The 22,434-nt window shown below is 33.2% G+C and overlaps 1 protein-coding gene across 1 annotated transcript in view; it reads right to left on the bottom strand.

The window, feature by feature from the left end:
• Positions 1–22,434, bottom strand: part of LOC136978935 (sodium channel protein 1 brain-like) — an 84,825-nt gene that overhangs the window by 8,106 nt on the left and 54,285 nt on the right. The window contains exons 16-25 of the mRNA XM_067274772.1: positions 19,274–19,514; positions 12,842–12,969; positions 12,107–12,173; positions 11,915–12,030; positions 11,662–11,835; positions 5,433–5,552; positions 5,030–5,293; positions 2,668–2,859; positions 2,443–2,597; positions 2,139–2,365 (exon numbers count right to left, since the gene is read on the bottom strand). Coding sequence (XP_067130873.1) covers positions 2,139–2,365; positions 2,443–2,597; positions 2,668–2,859; positions 5,030–5,293; positions 5,433–5,552; positions 11,662–11,835; positions 11,915–12,030; positions 12,107–12,173; positions 12,842–12,969; positions 19,274–19,514 — 1,684 coding nt within the window. The remainder of the gene's footprint in view (positions 1–2,138; positions 2,366–2,442; positions 2,598–2,667; positions 2,860–5,029; positions 5,294–5,432; positions 5,553–11,661; positions 11,836–11,914; positions 12,031–12,106; positions 12,174–12,841; positions 12,970–19,273; positions 19,515–22,434) is intronic.

Genomic DNA, 22,434 nt, shown 5'->3' with positions numbered 1-22,434 from the left:
AATATAATAAAACGTGCAAGATGAATTGAATTGATCTCAAAATCTGTCCAAATGGTAATATGAATAACAAAAATATTTTGTTATGTAAAATGGGAGATTAGTCAAAGAATAAATTCAAGGGACTATATAAAATGAATTGGAGGATAATAAATTTGATTTATAAATCTTAAAGTGCTCCTAAAAGTTGTTCTCCTTGATGTATAAATCATTGACCATGATTCATTTCTTTACAAAATAAAGCTAAAATATAAATTACAATAAAAATTTTTGGAATTTATTCTCTAATAGAAAATAAGATTTGCTAAAGAAAAAGTGTAGAAGTTTAACACTAACTCATTAAAAAGTTGTTTTTTCAATAGTATCAAAATTAAAATGCATTGCAAAAGTTTAGGTTCGCTCTTTTCAGTTAAGCAAACACATCTAAAGAAACTATCACATACATTTCTTTGTGTAGGTAGCAGATATGTAAAAATAATATTACATCATTAAACTAGCATATTATTAGATGACTGTAAATACATAAACACACAAAGTGAGATAATCCATGTGTTGCAAAAGTTTAGTTTCATCACATCCCCTGTAGAAATAATAATATGAACCTGCAAGTTAAATGTTACAAACTATTTCATACGTGTTGAGAGTGAAATTGTTGTACTGCTGCAACTTTGAGTTGTGTGATTTGCTTGATATAACGTTTATGGAAACGTGGGCCGTGGGCCATGGCAAGGGGTTATCCACCTATGAGAAAGGCAAGATCAATGCATTAAAGCAGCAAGAACTGTTCAACAGGGCCATAGCAAAACGGATTAATCAGTCACATAACGTGGTGAATGATTACGTACATAACCAAGAAGATTAAAACCAAAAGCCCTGTTCAAGACGTCCATGAGTACTTGGTGAATGTCATCTTCGACAGGTTGTAAACATACTAAAACAATCAGGATCATCACTTAGCACGTGATCCAATGGTTAACATTCATGTCAATCCTATCAAGAACTGTAAGGCTCAACGGACCACTGCTGTACAAGAAGAAATGTCAGCCCAGATTAACATCAGACCATAAGATAGCAAAGGTAAAATGGGCTAGAGAACATTCGAATTGGAATACAGAATGAAGACGAGTAGTATTCAGCAACAAAAAAATAATTTAATTTAGATGGTCCTGATGGCTGGTGTTACTACTAGCATGTCATCAGAGAGGACAAGATTTTTATCGTAGGTCAAATGGGAGGAGGATCTGGGCCGGATTTGGATACAACAGGAAGACTAACATTTCATTTCCAAGTAGGCGTATGAAGGCCAGAGACTACCAAGAACTGTTGGATGTGCACCTCGTGGCATTTGGAGAGAGGGTTGGAGGACCATTCTGGACATTCCAACAAGACAATGCACTAATCCATGTAGCACACACTAGATGGGAGTGGTTCTTAGACAGTGTGCATGTAATGGAGTGGCCTGCTAATTCCCCTGACCTTGACTCCATGGATAACCTCTGAAGAATCCTTGCTAGGAAGGTGTATGCCAACAAACATCAGTTTTCAACTGTTGCAGAACTGCAGCAGCCATCACCTCTGTACAGGACGAGATAAGTCCAGATGTGCTCCAGCGACTTTTAGACAGCATGCCTCATCATGTTTTTGACATTGGGGTGCAAAAAAGAGGGGTTTCTGGAATGATAATATGTAATTTTAAATGATGGAACTAAACTTTTGCAACACATGGATTATCTCACTTTGTGTATTTATTCATTTACAGTCATCTAATAATATGCTAGTTTAATGATGTCATATTATTTTTACATTTATTTGTGAAGGTAGCAGAAACATGTATGTGTTGGTTTGTTTAGATATGTTTGTTAGATGTGTTAGATTGCTTAACTGAAAGGAGTGGACCTAAACTTTTGCAATGCACCTTACATATAGCTTTTGAATGGTTTGACCAAGGAGAGCTTTTTTTATATACTTGTAAATCAACTTAAATAAGTTATTTGATGAATAATGTTAAAAATACATAAAATATATATAATATATAAGGCAGTTTTAATTAGTTTATTATAATATAATCATCTAGCAAGAAAGTAGTAACTTAATTATTTGATTCATATCAATGAATTAAATGTAGATTATTGACAACTTACCAATTATTGAAGCAATAACAATACAAAAGTCAAATATATTCCAAGGCATTCTAAAATAATGATATCCAAGTCCAGTTATCTTGATAATAGCTTCTAATGTAAAACAAGTTGTAAAAATTATATTCATATATTCCAAAATCATGGTTGTATTTTCAGACTGTTTATAATGTTCAAAAGACATAACAATCAAATTGATAACTATGATTAAAAATATAATCATTTCAAACCTGAAATATAGATTTTTGTCATCAGTAAATATTCTTAAATTAACAATAACAATTTAGTTAACAAAAGCCTAACTAACCTGCGACTTACAGCTACATCATAAATAATAGCTAAATACTTATTAAGTGGTCTTGGTATAATACGCTGAGGTTTTCTCTGTCCAAGTTTTTGCATTGCTGTGTAGTATGTTCTTTGACTATCTGTTAAAAACATTTCAAGAATTCCTCCTTCATACTAAAAATAAATTTTAAAAATAATTTTTTTAAATATTTAAATTACAAGTAGCATTTAGAAAATTTACTACCTTCTTTTTCAGCATATTGAAATTGTCTATTATTACTCCAATAAACAAATTTAATGTGAAAAAAGAGCCAAAAATAATGAAAATAACAAAATATAAATAAGCTAAAAAATTGGCCTCATCAAATGGTTGCTGGTCAATATCTGTACTATCTGTGGCATCTGCTATTGTTTCTGTCCAACCTTCAAAACTAGCCTAGAAAAAATTTATAAATTAAGTGATTTATGTATTTACAAAGAAAGCATTAAAAAATCTTAAGTACTATAAAACATAACAAAGCTAGCCAGAACCTATATCATGTGAACTTAATATTTACATTTATTTGTAAAGATTTTAATAAAATATACTTTTTACATTAAACTTATTGAATTTTCTTCATACCTTCATGTACAAAGAACAGCAATATGTAGTGTTGGAATTTTATCAATATACACTCATTGCCATAAAAATTAGCACGCCAAGGAGTTGTTGGTATCAAATGAAACTGTACATATGTGAGAGTAACAGTGATATAAGTAAGTGATTACAAATGAAAAACAAATGGATCATTTATTGCAAGAAAAACAACAAATGAAAGGAGGTTCTAGTAACCTCTTGGGCCACTTCTAGCATGAATACACAATGTGATATGGCTGGGCACAGAGGCATAAGGGTGCTGTATGGTATCCTGTGGCATCTCATTCCATAGTTGTCACAAATGGTCCTCTAATTCAGTGGTTGCCAACCAGTAGTCCATGGAGAAATTTGGTCACTGATCAACTCAAGGTTATGCAAAGTATTACGAAAGAAATGCAAAATGCATGCTTGTTTGCTTTTTCTCTCATAGGGAGTTTTTTATTTGAATCTAAATGACTTATCAATAAATCATGTCAACAAATCAATAAATAATATGAGTGCAATTGTCCTTTGTGGAAGAGAGCCAAGAATCCATAAACTTATTTCAAATAAGCAGCAACAAACTTTACACTAACTTGTTACAATTTAAAAAGTGAATTTCATAGTAATGAAATAAAATATGTAAAATGGAACTTTTATGATCATTATTCTATACATGTTTGTATTGTTTAAAAAAAATTCATGATAGTGGTCTGCAGGATTCAAAATTGTTTAGTGGTCCGTAAAGTGAGAAAGGTTGGCAATCGCTGCTCTAATTTGGTCAAACTCCTAGATTGCCCAACTTGGTATTCCATGTGTTCCCAGACATGTTCGATCAGTGCAAAGGAAACTAGGCAGACCAGGGAAGTGTGGCAATATGGCAGAGGCAGTTCTGTGACACCCTTGTGTGTAATCAAGCATTATCCTGTTGGAAATGGGTCTTGGGAGCCCTGCCATCAGAGGCAATACATGTGGCTGCAAGATGTCACTAACATATCATTGGGCTCTCTAGTAGTAGTCCCTTAGATCACTACTAGAGAGAACCAGCTGTTGTATGTGACAGTACCCTAGATCATCACACCAATAGTGGGGACAGTGTGCCACTCCAGAGCATAGGCAGAATTGAGGTGTTCACTATGGGGCCTCCAGACATGAACATGGCTGTCGTCAATGCCCAAACTGAATCTGGATTTGTCATGGTCCAATCCCGTCAGGAGCAACACTACTCCAAACAGAGGCAACATTGTGTTGCTATCAATGGAAGCATATGGAATGACCACTGCAATAGCAAATGTTCCTCATCCAGGTACCTCAAAATGGTATGACAGACACAGAGGCCTGTAATGATGGCACCACCTGTATCTGGGTGATGGACAATGATACAGTCAGCTGTGTTCATGCTTGTCAGAGAACCATCTGGTCCTCTCAGCTAATGGTCTGTTGAGGGATCCTGAACCTGGGCACTACATGTGCAAGTTCTCTTTCATCCATTGGTCCCAACACCTCCTCACAGTTGTCAGAATTGACCTAGGTGGCTGGTTATGTGGCAAGATGACCACTTGACTTTTCTTAACCTGATGATCCTTCCCCCTCTCAAATTTGGTTAGTTGTTCATATAGTCTTTAATTGTGATGTAAAAGCATCTCTAGTGATACAGCATTCCTCTGCAACAGGTAAACTACAGACAGGATGCCTTTGTGCACCTCTTTTTAAAGGCCAAGAAGGATGCAGTTTAATGCTCTCTGCTGGCATTACAAAATGAGCCATCATGCTATAACTCTATTTCCATAGCTGCTAGAGACTTATCTGCACACCAAGTTTTGCAGCAATATGACAACTCCTTCTTGGTATGCTAATTTTTATGGCAATGAGTACATATGTGAGAGAAATGGTATTACCACCTAAACTTTAAAAGAAAACCTTAACCCTCTCCAAAATTTTATAAATTTTGTAATCTTTTAATTTAATAAAAATATTAATTGGCACTTACTACTTGAAATAAAGCTAAATATGCATTTCCAACATTATCAAAATTTATTTTTGAATTTTTCCAAGTAAAATTTAGAGCAATGCATTCATTATGATTTTTTACTTCAAGATGAGAAAGACGATGATCCATTCCATCTACACATTTATAAAACTTTCCACTGAAAAACTGCACACCCATAATACTAAAAATCAGCCAAAATACAATGCAAACTAGTAAGACATTGCATATAGATGGAATAGCTGACATTAAAGCATTAACCACTATCTGAAAAATAAATTAATATATAAAGTAAATATTATATATACTTTGAAATCTTACACAAAATATTATTTATTGTAGTTTAAAATCATATGTTATAATTATAATAGTTTAGTTATTATAGTTTAAAATATTGTATTTTTACCTTCATTCCTTGCCAACGAGATATTGCACGAAGAGGTCGTAATGCTCTCAATGTCCTAATTGATCTTAAAGAATATAATCCACTTCCAGCATTTTCCAGAACAATACTCAAGATAGAAACCTATTTTTAACAATAAAGATAACATTTTGACAGATAAAAGATTAAGAGGAAAAAGTATGGATTACCATATTCAACAACTAATAATGTTATCTTTTCCCATTGCTTTTAAAATAATTAACAGAAATAATGATAAATAAGCACAGGTTTATTACAAATTTTTTCCCAATTTTTATATCTTATCCCACAATTATCCATATGCCAAACATACAAGTAAGAATATTCATATTTTATTGTTTAAATTATTTAACATATATGAAAGTGTACAATAATTTACACATGAAAAACTTAGGTTTAAATCTGAATCCCCATGATGTTTCATGAATATATGGATTGAAATATTTTTCTCCATCTTATCAATGCTGGCCTGACACCACTATTGGCTTATATTGGATGTAATTAAAGCCAGTTGTATAATTCATTGTCTTACATGTCATGTTCAATAAATAATACTGTATAAAACTGGATTAAGTCCAATGCATGTAAATATATCAAAAATATCCAATACAAATTATATTTATTAAAAATGAAAACATTTGTTTTTTTTTTTTTGATAATTTAACAGACAAAAGATGATGATTCAAAATTGTTGAAAATGTTTGATTTTTCTTTATTTTTAGTAAGTATAATTTCTGGTATATTTATGTGTATTATGTTCAATGTTTGTATATTCATTATCTGATAATGGTTTATTAAAATAGGCAAAAATATTAGCTTTACAACGAATTTGTGCTAAATATCTTAATTAAATGAGATTTTTATTATAAGTACATTTTTTTTTTAAATAAATGTTTACAGTATGTAAACAAAAATATTACATCAGGCTATATCTTGCTTCTATTAGATATTAGTTAAATACAAGTGCAGGAGAATATAGGTAATTGGTAATGGGCTATTTAATGGTATAGTTGCCATGAACCTGACCCCCCTCCTCATAGAAGCCTGATCTTCTCTCTGCTCTTGTGAAAGATAGTTGCACAGTTTAAATTAAATTACAACATCATTGAAGGTCTGAAAATTAATACAAAATATTTCTTATATGGTTAACATATTCAAAAGGAAAGTAACTGGACACTATCAAAAATGTGTAGGAAGAAACTATGAGGCTTCATTGCATGGTTTCATGGACTCAATGCAGCCAACTGTGTACAAGAAGGCTATTCTGGGGCATGATTTAGTTTGTTTTAAAAGAAAAGCATTTCTCATTAAAAACACTGTAGTTTTTGAAATATGATCTGGTGATAAATTGCCAAACCTAGCAATGTAGCTACACATTTCCATTCATTTTTATACAGCACCCCACAAAGTTAGCACCATCCAAAAGCAACAACAACCATACATCACATGGTCATTGTTGGTGAATGTTCTGTCCATCTTGGGTTATTTTGTAGCACAATTTGTTCATTGCCATGTTAGGGAATTCAAATTTACCGGTAAAATAGGTAAATTTTTAAAACTTTACTGGTTTACCTGTAAATTTCTGATAATTTTTAAATTTTTACTCCAAATACAAAAAAATTACTGCATTAGTGATTGATTAGTTACTGACTCATCAATGAGTGGCAACTGAACAATCACTAATGTGCTACGTCCAATTGAATTCTCTTTCTTCTATTTTGAAAAGCAACAGTTTTATTGCCTGAAAAACAGAGCATGCTATAATTTTTTTATTTGTTGTGATTAAAAAGTGACACACATTCAAATAAATGTGTTCCATTTTGTTAATTAAAATGTTGCACAACTAAAATTGCTATGGTGGTCCAAGCCAGCATTTCTCAACCTGTGGTCCTTGATGATGGGGCAGGTGGTCCACAGACAGACAAATTAATACTTTCCACCTGAGAAATGTATGAGATATATTGTTAATTTCTTTGTGTATTGGTAATACCCACATAGGTTTAACAGCATTAGGTCTACATGGCTTAATAGGCTGTGGAATTTTTTCAGACATTTTACCAGTCCTTTAAATTCATGGTTTGGATTAATTATTAATTTGTCTGGGTTTTCATAGAAATTGTGAAATTATAATGAAACAAAATAAATTTATAAAAATTTTTATGAAGAAATAATAAGCAGCTAGGAGCAACCAAACACACTTTTAAAGCAGTAAATGAAAAATAATGTAATATTTATGTAATTTTTCTCAATTATTTTCATATAGTTTATTAATATATGTATCCATTACTCATGTTAGATTTCAAATTTCTATATTTATGTTACATATTGTATCAGATACAATGTATCTTTTGTAACTTAATATTATTTATATTGGTATGTGTTACTATTTATTATTCTTACTTTTATGTATTATTTTTGCAATTAATATCAACATTGGACTGTTATTAATTATCTTTGAATATACCACATATATTATTAAAGTAATACAATAATCTCATAATGTATATGTTCATCTTCTAATTAAAAAAAAATATTTATTTCCTACTCACAATAAAAAAACTTCATTTTTTTATTTCTAAGTATAACATCCTAATTATAAAATGTCTGGGTCAGCAATTTTGAAAAGGTGGCAACACTATTTCCTGCTCAGAGTCAAGAGATGGTGTTGAGTTGAATACCAAAGATCAACCTTTCTTGTGACCCAATCCGATTTTATTTCCACCTGGAAACAAAGGAGACCAATTGGAAAATGATAAGGAATTGGAACCATTGGGAGTAAAGAATTCAGGGATAAAATCCTTCAAATACCCCAAATTTCAAGGACGAAGCACAGATTTGTCATTTTAAGATTCTGAAATAACCCATGCACACCCCTCTGTGTTCTCTGTGCCAACATCCTCACCATAGTTTCTGACTTTGTTCATCATTGACTATCATCCTCCAGGCTTAACCACAACACTGCCCCAGAGGTGCCAAGGAAACATCAAAGCAACAGAAAACTTTGGACATTTTCTACCTTATGATCCTTTACCATCTCACCAATGACTTTGTAAGATGCCAGTTTACAAACTTTAATAAACAGATTATTAAAATTGTGATGGTGCCTGAGTCAGTGTGCGTCCACCACCACCCACATACCGTTCCAAACCCATTAAACATCTTGACTTGTGTCTAACTGACTCCCCCCTTTCCCAATCAGCAAGCCTTACACATGTCTATGTATTTTTACCAAATTTACTGGTAAAAAATATCAAATTATCGGTATATTTACAGATGAGATTTTACTGATTGCTGGTAAATTGTTTACAATAATGCAATCCTTAACTGTGTTCAAATGCCTGTCATGGTAAAACTGTGAAAAATGTGTATTGAAAAAAGATAAGATATATCAGCATTTATCATCTCTACTGTTATAGCATGTATTTGTTGGCTAAATGACTGAAACAGTAAAGGTGTCAGTCTGCTGCTCTGGAAGACCTACATCAATCCATCTACGAAATCCTAGGAATTTTTCATGAGTGACCTGTGCAAGATATGTCTGTTATTCAATTATTATGCCTTTGTGTCCTTTGTGTCCTGTACTTAGTATATGTCTGTTATTGTTTCTCATACTACCTGGTTGTCTCCATTGTAGGTCTGGCTGAACCCAAGATGATTAAAAAGGCATTCTTGTGTACCCACAGGGCAGAAAAAAGTTAGAAAATAAGCTCCTTATTTGGATTACTTGCTGACAAGGGCAGATCTACATAGGGATTAATAGGGCTTAAGCCCTGGGCCTCCAAGTGTCAAGGGACCACAAAAATTGAATTATCATCATAAATTTTTAATACTTTTTCATTAACAATGAGCACTTATAGTATAGTAAAAAATAGTTAATATTAATAATATAATAATTTTCCAAAGAATAACCTCTGCTAAGACTAATAATTTAAGTTTTGTCTTATGTAGTCTGTTTTAATCAGGAGACAAAGATCAATGCGTTCAAAACACTTTAATCAGAATTGTTATAGCAGCAATGCATTTCAAGATTGAGAAAATCATCCCTCTTCAGACTACAATGTATACAGCCAAAATTAACATAAACAATTAAAAAGCAAAAATTATGATACAAAACACTGACCCGAAACAATTTAAAATTTATTTTCTACAAAACACAGTTAATATTTCCCTGCAAGGCAATAAGTGCTTTTTATACATTCCTTCCAAGATTTTTTCATATAAAAAAACTATAAAAATTAACATAAAATTAAAAATTTCATTGACCATACACTGACCAAAACAGCTGAAAAATTGTTTTGTAATCAGTCTGTGACAAAATTTTTTTTACACAAAATTTGGTATATAATGTATAAAAAGCACTTAATGCCTTGCAGGGAAATGTTAACTGTGTTTTGTAGAAAATGGATTTGAATTGTTTCAAGTCAGTGTTTTATATCTTAACTTTTGCTTTTTAATTGTTAATGTCAGCTGTATACGTTGTAGCCTGAAGAGGGAATGATTTTTTTTCAATTCTCAAATGATTTGCTGATATAACAGGTGCAATTAAAGTGTTTTGAATGCATTGATCTTTGTCTCCTGATTAAGACAGATTACATAAGACAAAACTTAGATTATTAGTCTCAGCAGAGATTATTCTTTGGAAAATTTCCACATACATTTAATGAAAAAGTCTGCCATCACAATTTAGTTGTCTAAATTGCTGGGTATATAATTTCTTTATTCTTATTTTTAAACAAGTTTCACAAATTAATTTAATACAAATAAATTTTGTTTATTTTGTGTCGTTCTTATATATTGTCGGCCTATATTGTTGTTATAAAAATAAATTGTTTTCTTTTGATTTCTTTAATGTTATTATTGTAAATTATCATCTCCTTTAATGTATGCGCGGTTTTATTTGTAATTGATAATTGTAAAAAAAAAAAAATAAAATATTTTATTTTTGTTTACTTTTGGGCGGTTTTTGCATGGCAGCACTGTGTCGGTGGTGGGGTTGACATGTAAGGGGTGCGGGACCGACACAGGGCATTATGGTTCCGGACTTTCAGCTGTGAGGAGTGTGTCGTCCTTTGGGGAGCTGTAGATGTAACTAGTGAATTTTTCTTTGTCTGTTGTGTTGGAGATTGGTGATCTTGTAATCCGTCTCCATTGGCAAAAGGAATAGTGAAACACGGGATAAAATTTATATACGTGAGTTAAGTGCCTGCTTTGCAATATTACCGAGTGGACATTTTTCGTTTGTTGGAATTTTTTTGTTTTAATGTACTCTTCACTAAAGGACTCTGAACCGTCACGTGTTGTGCACCCTATTGTGTGTTGGATAATGTGTATATATGTATATATGATTTTGTACATAAAGATTAGTTTTAAGTGACTGTCTTGCTTCTCTCTCCTTGTGGTAATCCGAATCACCCATTACCTGCGATTTTTTTTACACTACGGATCTTCGCAGTTTTCCACAATTTAATTATTTATTCTTTTCTGATGGCAATCTTAAAACTGGTGAGTTATTGAGGTGAGATACCACTTAACTTTTTTGAAGAAAAATAGCACTGTATATACATACATATACATATAAATTAGTGTAGGATATGCCCACCAGTGGTCGAGCGGTTCTGTTGCTAAACACTGGGAGTTCGGTCACAGGTTCGCACCACGCTCAGACAGGCTGGCCACATGGAGTTTTCCAGGTTTTCTCCGTGTTTGTAACACCTGAATAGGGGCCAGCTTCCCTTACAAGACCTCCCGGAAGGCATTTCTCGTTGCGTAACATCGTGCCCCAGAGAAGGGAAACCACTCTGGATGTAATTTTCCCCAGGATACACCTTGGCACATTACTAACCATCTATTAACCCATGCCAGGTGTTCGCCGATGTCAGTAGTCCTGATATGGCACATAGACAGAGAGAGAGAGAGGATATGCATATATGTTAAATTGTGATATGCCATTGTACTGCTTTAACTTCCTCATAAAATGCATTTACTTAATGAAAATTTCTTAATATATCTATATGTTTTTTTATATTTACATACTTTTAATAAAAACATAATTTAAACTTCAACATTCCAATTTTTCTCATGAAACGGCAGAATTAAACAGATTAACAATGGTATACTTTTATTCATTTATATATAAGAAGAATGTGTATACAAAGGCAAAATGGAATGTTTAAAAAATTATTAAATTATGATAGAATATTTATTATAAACTTACTAATACTATAATAAAATCCATTATTGTCCAAAAATTAGTAAAATATTTAATAAATCCAAATGCTGTCCACTTTAGTAGCATTTCCAGAATAAATATTCCAGTGAAAATATAATTTAAATATGATATAGCCAATTGGTATGTTGGTCTTTGAGGAAGATAAATATCTTCAAAACACTAGAGAATATTAAATTTAAAAATGATTAAGTCGCATAGATTATATTTTTAATTTGTAAAAAAATTATTATATACTTACCAATAAGCCACTACTAGCAAAAATAAATAAAAGAATGATCCATTCAAAAGCTTTATGATTAACAATTATTAATGCAATCTTTCTCCATTGACTAAATTTTGATAAGAAAATATGAACTAAAAGTAGTAATGAAAGATTCAGTATTTTTATAAACAAAATCAATAATACAACATATTAATTATTAATATTTACATGAAGTTTCTTGTCCATCATAGCATCTTTTCATAGCTATAACTTCTAAAGATTGGTTTTTGTTGTCCTTTAAAATAAATTTTAAAAAGTTAGATATATAATAATTGAATCAAAATAACTTATTATTTTCATCAATTTTTTTAATCCTATACCATTTGGTCTATAGAAGTATAAATTATTGACATTTGAAGATATGGAACTCCAAACATAAATGATTAATCACGTATTTCCATACATCATTTATTAAATATAAAAAGGATATATTATATAAAAACAATAGTCGAGTTAACATAAATAAAACAGATCAAATTATTGTAGGGTATAGCAATAAGTGATCTCATTATTCATATTTAATATTGTTATGTATTAAATTTGATCCACATTCAAAAACCTTAGAGGTTCATGTCTTTAAAACACTATAGAACTTTACTGATGAATAATATTCATAAACATTGATAATAATTACAAATCTGATTTACTAAACTTATTTTTAATTTTTTTCTTACTTTTTTGGAGGATAAAAATTTTATTTTATATATTTAATTACTTATTTATTTGTCGTTATATTTTTGTTATCTTAAATTTTAAGGATATTTTTAAAAATCTCAATAGTTATCTCAACATTTCTAAGTTTGGTGAGTTGCTTTTTGTTATGTTACATTATGAAACTATGTTAATAAGAATATTTACAAAAATTTTTAAAAAATTAAAATTACATATATAAGACAATCTTACTGTCTCAGAATTTTGTTCTTCAGATTTTCTTCGAAATTTTTTGATAATTATATTTAATGTTACATATTTTTCAGTAACCTGATAAAGCCTATGAAATCCTTTACTCAGCTTAGAATTAGAATTTGTTCCTGTAAAAAAAAAAAAAAATCCCACATATATCCAATTTCAAAATAAATTAAAATTACAATTAATAAGTCAAAATTAACAAAAATATTATAACAAATATAAAATCCAATAATCAATTTGTGATAAAAACCAAACAAACAATCTGCTGGATTATATTAAGCTATTATATGGCTACTATTTAATAATTAAATATTAAATAATTCTACCTAGATAGTAGACCAAATAGTAGTTATATTATAGCCTGATATAATCCAGCAGATCATTTGGCCTTAATATTATAACTGTTATAAAGTTAAATAATTACAATATCAAAATCAGAATAATACTTCCAAACAATTGTCTTATTATTAAATTACAGCTCCATATTTATTACAGGTATCCCTTGATTAATGCTGTCCCTCAATGTTACCACGTACGTAAGGTTGCTGATGGGGTGGAAATGTCAAGATGGTTGAGGGGTCACAACAACCATATGTGGGAGTGAAAAATTCACTGAGACAGGTTTTCCACCATTTAACTCATTTATTAAATTATAAAAACTTTCTTACAATGTTTGCAAAGTTTTGTCGTAACACAGCTCAGGAAGTGAGATAAAAGTTCCAACAAAAGTCCGATGTTCAGTAGGAAGTTCTTCCTTCTGTCCCTCAATGACAGACGTTGAGATAGACAGCCCTGGAGCATGTGGCACGGCTTCAAGTGATGTCCTCTAGCAAAAGGGTAGATCTGGATGAAGCAAGATGTCACAGGAGAGCAACAGTAAGTCCCAGGAGTTGACAAATCTGTCGCTGCTGATCTGCAGGATCACAAAAATTCCTGAAGAACTAAGAACGTCATGTCCTTGAATCGCACATATTTATCAGTTTTACTCCAAAGTCATCTTTTGATTGGTCTCCCATTGCCACCTGGTGACAATTCAAAACCTGTTGGAGGGCACAGGAGAGGTTAACTTCGTGACTAAATATGACTCCTCTCTAACCATGTTTTCCTTGACTTTGGTCCTTTCCATACAATTCATCCTTTGTTTTAATAATTAAAAAAGTTCATTGTTCAACCGAGACCTTTAATTCTTCCCATTCGTGTCTGAAAAGAAGATCTTTAATTTCTCAATTGATTGTCTACATTAAGATCCCCCAAATCGACTTCTTTCCAGGGCCTCATACGTATAACAAAATCACATTAATCAAATACACCATCTATGTTATGTAAAGATGGCTGGTAAAGCCACATTAATTAAAACTTCTGCCATGTATATAGAGAGATTGCTACAATTAATTTCACACATTAATTTCTCACATTCAGCAAGGGATACCTGTAAATTCACTTCCACACCTTTCACATTTAACTTATAATTTTCTGAGAGATAAAAAGACGTAGTCGCTTCCAAAAAACTTTTGGTAGATCACCATTTATTTCCTTAAAATGTTCCATTAGAATAAAATCTTCAGGACGACCCGACCTTTCTTTGTAGGCTTCACAGCCGCCCAGAAAACAATTCTTTAAAACAGGAAAAAATCCAATTAAATTTTTATAAATTTAATTGGATTTTTTCCTGTTTTAAAGAATTGTTTTCTGGGCGGCTGTGAAGCCTACAAAGAAAGGTCGGGTCGTCCTGAAGTTTTTATTCTAATGGAACATTTTAAGGAAATAAATGGTGATCTACCAAAAGTTTTTTGGAAGCGACTACGTCTTTTTATCTCTCATAGAATAATTTCATCCAGCGAAATTTTAAAATTGAATGAATTTCTCACAATTATTTATGAAAGTAACTGAAATTTAATTTATTAATTTTATAATTCATATACACAATTTGAATATAATATAAAACAGTAGTACAGTAAGACCCTGCTTAACACTGTCTCGATTAATGCTGATTCAATATAACACGGCATTTCATTGATTCGTATATAATACGATTATTTATGAACATGAACCAATCAGCAAAAAGTAACAATTTGTCGTAGCACTGTACTGCGAGGGTCTGAACCTCCTTTTCCCTTTTTGAATAGTATCATTCTTTTTATTAACTTTTTAATTTTATGGAAGAATTTGAAGTAGGAATTTTAAAGAGGCCTTCCAAGGTTAACGACCACAACGATCTTTACGAAATAGTTGTTAAAAAAATATATATCAACAAGAAGGAGAAAATCATTTGTATTACAGTAACTCGATAGACGATAGATTCAACAAAGACGGGAATAAGCGATGTTTTCATCCCCCCTTTGTTGCACGTGACACGTGGCCGCAGCAATAAATCACATAGATCGTCGTCGAACCCGACATTGGACATAAACAATATCGAAATTGTAGACAAAATTGCAATAGTTATTGTCAGCTACACGCTAATTGATGGGTGAGAACTGTCATGTCTATAGAAATTTATATTTTAAGTTCACCTCTGCGAAGCACTTAAGTCTGTAATTTAAACAAACATCTCAATTCCCGGCGTCCGTACTAGCCAGATCCAGTCATGAACACAACAACAGGTGTGCGTATAAATCCAGACTATATGACAGTTCACACCCCTTGAATTTGGTATAAAAAGGGCTCACACCCCCTTTAAAGAGAGTGATGTCAAGGATACTAGAATAGGACTAATCAACAGCCTTCCTCCGTGCCTTTGACTCTAATTGACGCCGTCAACGAGATAGCGAGGTAATTTTTGACTTATTATATGGAAATCTCTCTCTTCCCTCAGTTGGTCGAGGTTTAGTTAAGAATAGATAGAGAAAAGGGTTTAAAAGCCTCTCTCCGAACGCGAGTACGAGCGCCAAACCCCTACTAACCGCCTCATTAACGATTCCGTGAAGGAGTTATTGCGTCTAATACTATTATCATTATTATTACCATTATTGTCATTATTATTAATATATGTATCTTTTATATAATATCCTTATTAAATATGTTTAGAGTCTTAAATATGTGTGATTACTTGAACACGGCCAACACCTTATCAACTTATCCGCAACCTCCCACTCGATTTTTGCCCTCCTAAACTGCCATTAACTGACCAATGTGAGCGGGACTCACCTCCCCGTTGTCAGATAACGGGTTAAGCCTCGTCGCTTAACCCCCGATTCTCACAGTACTTCCCTTAAATTTATGTTTGGTGCAATTTTGAAAAAAATATAACATCATGGATACCGTAGGCAATATCGACTTCGCTTGGCAAGAATTAACTGATAAATGCATGAACAGAGTGCGGAAGAAGTTATGGCTGGAGATATCCAGGAATCCTCAATGAGAAGAGTTTATCGCTGTATCATTACTTGACCAAATTGTTAACCTAACGATACAGCAAGACTAGGAGATGTAGACAAGCAGGATATTGAGGAGCTAATGCAAGTGTTTCGTCAATCTTCAAGAACTTGCAGAACAAGGAATCCATGTAGAACTGGAAAATAGAAATTCTGAAAATGAAAAACCCAAAAAATTTCTCTACAGATTTCCTTAGTAAAAGCTTGGTAACAATAACTGAAATAGTTGATTAAAGTGTAGAGAATGATCCAGATTTTGAAAGGAGTGCAAAAGCAAAATGAGGCATTTTGGATGCAATCTCCTGCTACGAACATTTGCTTAAGAAAAAAATAAAAGACAAATGAAACTACATGACTTTATCGCAAAAAAAAAAAAAAAAAAAAAAAAAAAAGACTGAATTTCAGAGAAGCCAGGACTTTCATCACAAAAAAACTTTAGATTTCTGTGTGCACTATGTTTATGTGTTATTTAACATATATTATTATGCAAATCAATATAAAAATAACTTAAAATTAAAGTAAAATCTGTTTATTTTTGGTCGTGTGTTCTCCTTTCCTTATTTACTCTATGTTAAAATGACCTCATTTAACGCTGTTTTGTTTAGCGCTTTTTGTCTAGGAACACATCCCCCACATTAAGTGGGGTCTTACTGTATTATAATTGTCTGTTAAACAATATATATGGATATATCCAGTGGTGATATTCAGCGGGTTCGCACAGGTTCGGCCGAACCCGTTGTTAAAATTTTCAGTTTTCCGAACCTTGTTAAACACACGGAACATTTCTCAGTGGTTTTTTTTTTTTTAATATATTAAAATATACGTATTATACTCTGTAATACTACTAAACTAGAGCCTTATACTCCATTCGCACCGAGCATTTCAATCTAGATTGTGAGCAAGGTCGGGGACTATGCCTTGATGCGATCTCTCTCGACCGTTTCAATCTCGACTGAAACGCAGGTTTAATCGCGATCGATTCAAGAGAGTTCTTGAAACTAGATCCAGTCATAAGAAAGATCCCACAATCTCACGTGCGCGAGATAATACAAGATGGCTGTGGAACACGTGTCGGGCTATGGATAGTGAAATAAAAAGGATATTGTATTTCGAGAGACGATGACATCTGTCTATTATCAGCAGTGCCATTCGGGGTGAAAAATTTCTCTGCCTAAAAAAAAGAAAAAAAAATCGACAGCACTAATATATTATTGTTACCTGGTCTTCGCCCAGGGCCCCTTACGTTCCAAATATGCCACTGATTATTAGATATGTCGCAAGAAAAGGTATTGTATTTATTTCTAGCCAAAACTTCCATTTTGTTTGTCGGTGATTGTCAGGGAAAAATTTTCTGCTAGCAAACCCTTTGTTAACTATTTCGAATATCACCACTGGATATATCATATACAGAAAGGTAACAAAAGTCTCTGCCTGGCTAATTAGTTCAAAAAATAGGGCAATATAAACCTTTTGCTAATGTACAGCATGGCATGCATTTACTAAAATGGTGTAAATTTCCACTTTCTGCAGTTTTCTATGGGGAGAGCTGTTGTAATCTCAGTTCCTAATGAAAATTCAGCAGCATTGTCAATTACAAAATTGTAGCACATGAAAAAATGAAAACACTATTACCTTTTAGTGCATTCTAAAATATCAAATGGTAGGCTATCAAATATGGCAGGTAAATGATTCATTGCACAATATACAAGGAATAACAGAGTTTACACTATCCAGAACCTGTAACTGGTGTGCAACGCGTATATAATGTATATCGTGGTTGACAAACGTTTTTGAACAATCACTTTGCTCTTCTTCAGATCAACTGGTTAAGGAATTCCCTGGACGGAGTATATGTTATTCGATGAGATCAGATGTCATTCTGACGAAGTGGGTCCTTCCTGACATATGCGATTGTGCACTGGAGGAGGAGGTTGCAGGTTGGCATCCAACAGGGATTGCCAAGCCAGAGATAGAGTCAGCTCTTCCTTCCGGTTGACTCACGTGGCTTCCCGGCTGGCATTATAGATGGCTATGGTTTCTAGCCACCTAAGATGTTCCTGGTGGGGTGTGTTGACGATGATGCAGCTTTGTCTAATTGCACCTCGACCTCGGGATCCGATGCATATGTGGCAAGGGCTGTGGTGAGTCTCCCATGTCAGATATCTGCCTGGTGTTCTCGTAAACGGGTATTTAAGGAACGCTTGGTCAAACCGATGTACAATAAGTCTTTGTTCTGTCTGTTGTCCCTGATTGGGATAGAATAGACTCTGGGGAGTCTGGTGCAATCGGGGGTCTTTCATTCCGTAGGATACGGAAAATTATAGGACATCTTCTGTATGCTATCCATATCTCGTGTTTGCTGGCTATCTTCTTATGTACTGTCTTAAGGTATGGGTTGAATATGATGGGGACTCATGTCAAACCGTCTGGCTGTGAGTTGGCATTACTATTTGTGGTAGAAGCATGTTTCAGGCGTTGGTACCGTTCGACCAAGTGGCGTGTCATGGTCGGGAACCCATGCTCAGTTGCTATCTTTTTAATGCAGGCTAATTTGGTTGCCAGGGCTTGCTTGGTTGATGAGTGCAAGAACGCCCTACCAACCAGAGCATTAATGGCAGCCACCTTGTAGGAGAAGATTTCACCCTGGTGCTGAGGTTAGAGTAGTTTCTGTATTGAATAACAGAAACTCCTGCATTGCATTCTTGTTAAGCAATGCAGGAGTTGAATTTATGTTTGTGATGGGCTGAAAAAAGGGGAAATCATTAATTCCTCATCTGAAAAGCAAAAGGTTCTTTTTGTATGTGGGTGATGGTGGCTGAGGCACAGATACAAAACATCTTCACAAAAACCATTTATTAATAACTAAGGATACACTTAAATAGGTATATGATGGGTTCCTGGTTCAATTAACCAAAGGTGACCAAAAAGTCCTGTTTCTTGGCATTTTGCTTCTGATGTGGAAACTCTTGGAGTAACACTGGGGCAGTGATGACAAGGCATTCGATGGGAAGTGGCTAGTAGCAGGTGGTGTGTTAGGAGAATCAAGTGATACCAATTTCGCTCAAGACACAAGTTTGTTTATTGGCATAATACTGAAACTGGGCATTGATGCTGTCTACCTCTATGTTGTGACCTCTGTGCACCATGTCCAGGAAGTTCAGGGATTTTATAGAAGTCTTTCCCAAACCTCTTCTTTCAATTGGTTCAGACTTCTGCTTGTCATTTCCCGATTGGTCCTTTCTCCTGTTTTCAGGTGAAATAGGAAATGATTCAGGTCCTGGAAAAAAGTCTACCTGAAATGTTCTATCTGACACCATCCCCTGACTCATATTGGAGATGTCATTGGAACTGAAAAACCTGCGCTCATAATTTAACCCATTATTCTTTTTTTTGTAATCTTTCCTTGATTTGGTTTAATTCTGATTATGGGATACGAGCGCTAGTGTCAAAGTTCAGACTCTCCAATTTGATGCTAATCAGTAACTTAGTATGCATCACAGTCATACTTGGGACTTGTTTGCTTATCTTTGTGTCGTGTTCTTAGGTAAACAAAATCTGTGTCTAACTGCACGCACATTTTTTCTTTCATTTTAACAATAATTTTAATGTAAATTTTTATACTGGTTCAAATCTGTCCCAGACCTCATGTTTAGGCTTAGGTTAGCAGTGATTTGGATATGAAAATGATCTGATTTATCAAAATATGAAATGCTGTCAAATAAAACAGTGCTAACCTATGCTTAATCACACATTGAACCACTCCCACATTGCATTTGTGTTATGCAGTGATGCTCTGCTACTCCTTGTGTGTTGTGCAGTGAAGTATTACCTCCATATTTAACAGTCTATTCCAGGATACCAGTTAATATTTTGGAATGCACTGAAAGATAATAGTACATATTTTTTTTAGGTTATATGATTTTGTAATTGATAATTTTGGCCTATAATTATTAGGAGCCAAGATTACAACAGCCCTCTCTGATAGAGGGACTGGAGAGGGTGGAAATTTGCACTATAATTTAGCAAATGCCTGCCATTGGCAATAGGTCTACATTTCCCTATTAGTTTTTGAAATAATTGGCCAAGGAAAGCCTTTTCTTACCATCCTGTATAAGATTATAACTTAATCAAATGTTTCCTATTCAGTAGTGTCTGAAGTTTCACATAATAAACGGATTTCAGGAAAGTTAAGAATATATGTTTTCTAGAAGATATGAAAAGTAATTTTCCCAATAAATAAGTTAAATAACTGTAGTTATGATTTTGATCATCAGAAGAAAAGTAGCACTATACAATGTGAGAAATATTCTTTCTATTCATATTTTACTTAATGTGATAAGTTGAGAAAAGATGATAATCTTTTCTCAACTTATCATCTTTTCTCAACTTAATGGTACTGGTGGTACTTGGTTACTGGTTGTATTGATACAGATACTGGTTGTACTGTACATCTTTATTAATTTGTTCATTGATTCTTATAGATAGATATTTATATATGAAACCAATATAATAAAAGCTCTCTAAATTTTTGACTACTATTATCATATATACTCTGACTTTATCTTTGTTTCTTCTTAAATTTAGCATCAATAGTTTTCAACATCTATGCTGAGGCAATCATGAGAAGGGCCAAGCTGGATGAATCCAACATTGGTGTTACGGTCAGAGGCAGGAATATAAACAACCTCTGCTATATAGATGATACTATGTTCCTTGCTGAAAACCAACAGGATCTAGAAGAACTAATTCTGAAAGTCAAAACAAGAAGTGAGACCAGTGGGCTGTTTCTGAATATCAAGAAACAAAACTCCTGACAACTGCTAACATAGGCAAAGCCACAATGACAATTGGATGTGAACAACTTGAAACTATCCAGGAGTTTATATTCTTGGAATCTAAGATAGTCTGAGACAATGATTCTAGTTCGGACACAAAGAGAAGGATAGTGCTAGGTCGGTCAGCTATGCTAGGAATGGAGAGGTGCAGGAAGAGCAAAGATAAAAGCACTAAAACCATATACATACTCATAAATGCAATTGTTTTCCCCATAAGGATGTATGGATGCAAGAGCTGGATTGTTAAAACAGCTAATAGAAGAAAAATAAATGCCTTTGAGCTATGGTTCTGGTTTATGATCTTTGCTGTCCAGGGGATACAAATCACCCTCTGGACAGCAAAGATCACAAACCAGACTATTCTGGATCGTGTCAAACCAGAAATGACATTAGAGGCCAGGATCACCAAGCAAAAACTTTCATATTTTGGGCACATTATGCATACAAATGAACTGAAAAATATTATGCTGGGATATATCAGTGGCTCTTCACAAAGAGGATGACAAAGAACTCACCAGCTAGACACAATCAAGGCTGATTGCGACATGACAATGTGGCAGCTGAAGGAGGCTGTCAGGGACAGACAGCATTGGAAAAGCATTATCCTTATGGTGACCAAGTGTCGGCAACAACTGAATAGTTAACATTATTTTTGCCAAGTTTTATACGATCCTTTGACATTATTTGTAAACTGAAAATTTCTATTTATTTTAACAATCTATTACATTAAATATATGTATAACAATAATATTAATAAATAATTATTACTTAAAATTTATATGAATAAAAACAATTAAATATTTAAAAAAAATTATTTTAAGACGTAGTTCGCTCAAACATGGACCACCATTAATTTTCTGTGCTTACTGTGTAACTTTTTATTTAATCTATAAAAACAAAACATAGAAACAGTCTTTTGCGTTCATTTAGAGCACTATTACCAATGACGACAAGATCTGGTTTATAGGAAAGCTAGAATAGACAGCTAGAACAAGGAAGAAGAAAAACTGTACAATAAGTTTTCTTTAATAATTGGGTTATTATTATGCTAAACTTAATAATTAAAAACTAATCCTGGCGACCGACCTTTCTTTGTAGGCTACTAGCCGCCAAAATGCTAAAAAGTCTTAAAAAACACAAATTTTCCAATTAAAAATATAAATTTTTAAAATAAGAACTGGTGATATACGAACGTCTTCCCTGGCACCATCTAACCTTCTTGGGGTGTTTCGGCTTTTTATCCACAAAAATTAAGCGCTGGAGAATGTAGATTTTGAAAAGCTTCCCCCTGGTGACGATACTTCATAATTATAATTGCTTAAACATGGACCACCATTATTGTATTGTCTAAAGCACAGAAAATTAATGGTGGTCCATG

Source organism: Centruroides vittatus, unplaced genomic scaffold (assembly GCF_030686945.1).
Source record: "Centruroides vittatus isolate TY-2023 unplaced genomic scaffold, ASM3068694v2 contig_564, whole genome shotgun sequence".
Taxonomy (NCBI): Eukaryota; Metazoa; Arthropoda; class Arachnida; order Scorpiones; family Buthidae; genus Centruroides; species Centruroides vittatus.
Note: the sequence above shows the minus strand (reverse complement) of the source record. Positions and strands in the feature narration are given on the sequence as shown.